Source organism: Triticum aestivum, chromosome 7B, assembly GCF_018294505.1.
Source record: "Triticum aestivum cultivar Chinese Spring chromosome 7B, IWGSC CS RefSeq v2.1, whole genome shotgun sequence".
Lineage (NCBI taxonomy): Eukaryota > Viridiplantae > Streptophyta > Magnoliopsida > Poales > Poaceae > Triticum > Triticum aestivum.
This window is the reverse complement of record NC_057813.1, coordinates 30,918,464-30,923,933: the sequence shown is the minus strand read 5'-3', so window position 1 is coordinate 30,923,933 and position 5,470 is coordinate 30,918,464. Positions and strand designations below refer to the sequence as shown.

Sequence of the window (5,470 nt, the reverse complement as noted above, 5' to 3'; positions counted from 1 at the left end):
CATGTAACTTATGTGGAAATAGCACGGTAAGTTGCATACCACAGGCTTGGTAACTAATGTACCCGAGGCGTGGTAACTTTTGACCCGAAAAAAAGATTAGTCGGAACATACCAACATGGGATCTAGTTTTGAAGATCTCATCGCGACGAATCTTTTATGTGAAAACGGTTTTTGCATCGAACCAATGGTTTAAGCTACAAAACATTTTGAATTTTTGAAATATGAGAGAATCTAGGATGACATCAGCTTTTTTGTCCTCTAGTGCATGTATGTAATTAGAGAGAGGGATGGACGTGGAAAGAAAGTTAGTCACACCCTAATCTATATCCTAATGCATGCATGCATGTATTTATATGGGAGGAAGGAGGAGTGTGGTAGTTTTGCTATCCACCACACAAGTGCCAAATATCACGGTCCTTTTTTCTATTCATGTGTTTTTACAATCCTGTGAATCAAAGAGGTCCTACGTGGGCAGATTCTGAAGGCGCTCTATTTTCCTAACGGTGATTTTTGGACAGCGCAATTGGGGTCACGACCATCCCAAGTATGGCGTTCAATCTTGAACGGCCGTGAGGTTCTCAAGCAAGGCCTGATCCGCGGGATCGGCAATGGACAAGACACCCACATTTGGCAAAAAAGTTACCGTCCAAGCTAATAATCTTTGCATGACGGTTGGCAAGGCATAGTTTACCCACAGCGGACATTGCTCACAGGAGGAACATGGCCACATCGAAGACATGCTCCATTTGCGACTACACGGGACACTCGCGGAGGCATTCACTCGTCGAGGGCAGGATGGCCAGATATTATTGGATGAAGACTTGTACGAACGCCTCAAGCTTTGTACGCAACCGGCGGCAAAGAACTGGCTCTTTTCATTGGAAGAACAATCGAACGAAGCGGGGCATGTCGAAGTGATCTGGAAAGCTCGGAGGGACATAATCTTTGAGGGCAAGTTCCAAGCCCCTTTTGCGACATGTGGTTTCATCACTAGCTACATGGACGAGCTCAGCGTTGCAGCCTACATAGAATTGCAACCAAAAACATGACCATCCTATGTCTTACATTATGGGACGGAGGGAGTATCTATTGTGCCTCTGTGTTTTTTTTCTTCACACTCTTCTCAACTTCTGTAGTCTCTAGAGCAACAACGTCACCGCCTTTCTTCTTCTTCTTCTTCTTCTTCTTCTTCTTCTCACTATTCTGTTCTCCCCCAGTTACATCATATCCTGATGGGTCTTTCTCTTTTTTCTTCTTGAAATCCTCACTTGGCACCACATCATGGTGTTCCACTTTTACCTTATCGGGTTCAGGAGCAGCTGCAATGCTAACAATCCCTGCACACCAGTAGGAAGCACAGGAGGAGGGTGTTTTGGCCCTCAGGTGCATCTTCACCCGTGGGAGATGTTCAAGTGCGTGATGTACGTGACAAATTTCATTGTGTTTGGGCATCTGAGTAGTTCTCAGCAAAAAAAGACAATTTGGGATCTGTGAGAAGTTTACTGTTTGCATACTGTTCAGGCCGGATTTTGTCATTTTTGCCATGAATTCTGTTCACCGGGTGCAGATGAGCCTTAGGCTCGGGATTGAATATTCACTCAGCTGGGGTCTTCTCAGTTGGTTTCCCATGCTTATCAAGGAGCCCTCGTTCATCATCTTTCGGACGCTGCCACCGGACCAAGTTCCCATTTCCTGGTATGTGCCTCTGTCCATGACCACCCTCTTGATCTTCGCTGCCGCGCCATGGTCATCAGTCGCCATAACAGCAGTTGGGATCTCAGCGATACCAATGGCAATCACCTCCCCCTTGGTCGTCATGAGAACAACCACTTCCCCAACATCAATGTCATTCTCAAACCGGAGCCATCCAGGAATCATAAACTTAGCACCATAGCAGATAGCATTAATAACAAGAGTCCTTCACAACAAGCTTCTTGTAAGTAGCTATGAAAACGAGGCAAATGTGAATTATATGCCTTGGGAGTACAAATGAGTACTGAATATATATTGTGACGCTTTACAATTTCCTCGATTTGGCTCCTTATTCAGGCGAAGTGGCAAGCCATTGCCAACGTTTAATTTAACACGACAGTAAAACGGAGAATTGTACATCATAATACACATGGCTCCCATAATTATACTCCTCTCATACACGAAAAATAGCAAGGGCAAACTTCCAACATGTTGCTGTAACTATCTTTTCTTGGTATCTGCTTATCTCCTCCCAAAGGAGATCAGATCCCTTATTCACAGACTGACGCTTCTCTGCCAGCCCTGTCTGTTATTATTGTGTCTTCTGGATGACCATCTACATATATCTCCTTGCGAAGGAGATGAGATCCCTCACTCACAGCTGCTTCTTTGCCAGACCTTTGTTCTGCTCGATGTACGGGTAGGCTCTCTGGTACTGCAGTATCGCCCAGACGAGGTGCCTCCAGGAGAACTCAGGCCAGAGGGGGTCCGGGTTCTGCAGATGACTAAACGTCGTCTGCCACAGGAGGAAGTTGCTCAGCCGGGTCTCGCCCGAGGTCCGGATCACAATGTCCGGGTCCGGGCAGCCAGCGGTGTACATGTGGCGGTCCAGGTCGGCCACCGAGATATCCAAATGTGCACCGCCATTTGCGGGGTGGCCGTTGCGGCCACTGGCCTGCTGCCCCTGCATCATATCCCTCCGTTCTTTGCAGAGCTCGGTGACGGCGTTGGCGATTTCGGAGGTCGAATTGTACGGCATGCAGACGGAGAAGATCAGTCCTGTGTTCTCGGCGGTGCTCGCCATCAGCTTCTGGGCTGCCAACCGCACTGGTTCGGGAAGCATGTCCAGGTTCCCCCAGAAGTTGATCTTGCAGTTAACCTTGTTGATGACATTCTTGTTTTCCAACAGCTCGTTGATCTTTTCCTCCATTAATTCCATCAAGGTCTTGACCTCGCTAGGGTCACGTTTGAAATTGTCGATGCTGAATGCATACACCGTGATGTACTTGACACCCATCTCGTAACAGTAGATAAGACTTGCCATTAGAGCAGCGAACCCCACGCTGTGACCGGTGCCTTGCTTGATACTTCTGGACTTGGCATATCTGCGGTTCCCGTCCATAATAAACGCGATGTGTTTAGGCATCGGGCCATATGAGAGGACAGCTATGATGCACTTGCGCAGAAAATTCTGCAGACTTTCAACAACACCAGTCGCAATTATCTCATCAGGCTTCTTCTCAGTCAACACCTTTGGGTCCTAGGCCAACAAGATAAATATGGCACATCAGTGCTTTTACTAAGTGTCAGATAAAGTGAAGATGACAGCGCAGCAAAAAACGAGTCAGAGCTGTTTGAGGATCTTATTACATGGCTAATAAGTGAATCAAGCATTTCCAGAAGTAGGGGTCAACCAAGCAATGCACCGGTCTCACACCTGCAAACAGGAAAAAAAAAAACAAAAGTTTCAGACTTCTTTGCGTGGGAAAGGTTGTGAACGATCACCATCAGCAAATGTGCGAGATGTATATTATAAGTACTAAAGGATTAAGTGAGATCGACACTGAGAAGAAAAGCAGATGTCAAGGCAACAGTTCATGGCTTATGCTTCCCCCAGGACTTCTTTTTATTTGAGAAGTCACCGGTGGGCAAGACGCCCCACCTGAATATGTATTTCTCAAGCTGCAAAGCAGCAAACCCAGAGCCCTGGGAGAGTACAGATAAGAGTTTTGTGGCTTTCTACCCAACAAAAATTCAGGCAGGGAAAGAAATAAGCAGAACTGCAGGGAGATCACAGGTCCAGGTTTTGGAGGAATGGGCTCCAAACTGCCAGGTCTCCACGGTTTCAGGCTTCAGGCGGAAGGACCAAAGTTTGAGGTCGCCGGCAGCAGCGGCGACGGCATGGCTGACAGCAGGACGTTTGCTTTGGAACACCACATCGTGCCGATGATTCCAAATTCGCCAAAGGAGAAGTCGCACAGCAGGCCAGTGCTTTTGAGGTGCAAGAGGAGGAGACGGGACCTCCCAGATATCGCTGCAGCGGAGACCACGGTCGACGCCAAGGGCACACCAGACCTGCGCGACGCGGCAGCATGTAAAGAGCAGATAACCTGTTGTCTCGGACTCCCTGCCGCAGAGTTCCCCCAGGACTGTATGAACACGCATACAAAAGAGACGTGATCCTTCTTGTACTATCAAATATGGAGTAGATCCTATAGAAAAAATGGAACTGGGACGGGAAGACGGACTTCAGACTTGCATCACCAGATTTCAGCTGCCCAAAAGATCGCCTAAAGTGACACAACGATGAGGTCCCCTGGGCTTGAGACTAGCAGCCAAGGTTTTCGAGTCGATGATTGACGAGTCGTTCTGGGGGTAGAGACTCTTGACGAGTCGTGCCTGGCCGATGGACTCGAGAGGGGTTGAGTTGACATCTGGCAGTGGGATTCATGGACTAGTCGACGACTAGTCGCGCGACTCAAAAACAGTGCTAGCAGCAACAGCTAACAGGGCAGCTATCCAGACAACAACATGTAATCAACTTTCCTGCTGAAACTACCTTACGCGCATAGCACACAGCATGTTTTTTTCCTTTACCCACATGGACAAATTCCTATCGGGCAGAAGCTTCAAAATTGCTGCTCAGTCACAACTAATCCCGATCGGATAGCCTCTAAGCAGCACCCGTGACAATCAGGATGGGATGGCCAGCAGCAGCTCAAGAAAGCAAAAGCACACGCGCGCACGGCATACGCCTCAACCTCGTGGCTATTCCGTCGAACACTTGGCGGGCGCGGGCAAGCGACTCGCAGCCCACCCATGGAGCGGCCACGGAGAGAGATCGGCTTCAGCTCACCTGCGGGATGACGGTCCGGGGGCGGAGGAGGGGCGCCACCGGGGGCACTCTCGGAGTTGGAGGAGAGATCTGAGCCAGAAGGAAGCGGAGTGGCTCAGCTTGCAAGAGGAGAAGAAGAGGCGGCGGGCGATCTTGTAGCTGGCTGGCTGGCGGGCGGGCGGGGCAGCGAGTGGCGGTGAGAGCTCGCTGGCAGTTGAGCTCGTGCGGAATCTCGGCAGGACGAGAGCGACGGCGGGGGAGGGGAACGGGACAGGGGACGGGCGACGCGACACGTCGTGATAGCTCGCGAAGATTCCTGCTGTCTTTTTTTGGGGGGGAGGTCCTGCTGTCTGCGTGCGTGCGTGCGTAGCGGGCCGACGGCGACGGGCCCCGCGGGCCACAGTGACGACTTCGGCCTTCTAGTGCCGCTTTGGGCCCCTTTCCCCCCCTTTATTTGTTAGGTTTACTGCCCCTTTTTTTAGCTGGTTTATTGCAAAGAGTGAATATAAATCTTGTATTAAAAAAATCGTGCGTTTTAGGGGAAATTTGGGCTGTACATTTTCCTCCTGATGAGCGCTTTTATTAACTCACTAGGTAATTGCCCGTGCATTGCACCGGGGGCCTAGGGTGAAATAATAAAATAACGGAACCCCGCATATTATG

The 5,470-nt window shown here is 49.6% G+C and overlaps 1 protein-coding gene across 1 annotated transcript; it reads right to left on the bottom strand.

The window, feature by feature from the left end:
• Nucleotides 1-1,954: 1,954 nt before the first annotated feature.
• Nucleotides 1,955-5,132, bottom strand: LOC123158859 (dehydrodolichyl diphosphate synthase CPT3). The gene is made up of 3 exons (XM_044576679.1): nucleotides 4,829-5,132; nucleotides 3,343-3,409; nucleotides 1,955-3,232 (listed from the first exon to the last, which is right to left on the bottom strand). Exons 2-3 carry the CDS (start codon nucleotides 3,364-3,366, stop codon nucleotides 2,348-2,350), a joined length of 909 nt encoding a protein of 302 aa, XP_044432614.1. The 5' UTR covers nucleotides 3,367-3,409; nucleotides 4,829-5,132; the 3' UTR covers nucleotides 1,955-2,347.
• Between the last annotated feature and the right edge of the window lie 338 nt (nucleotides 5,133-5,470).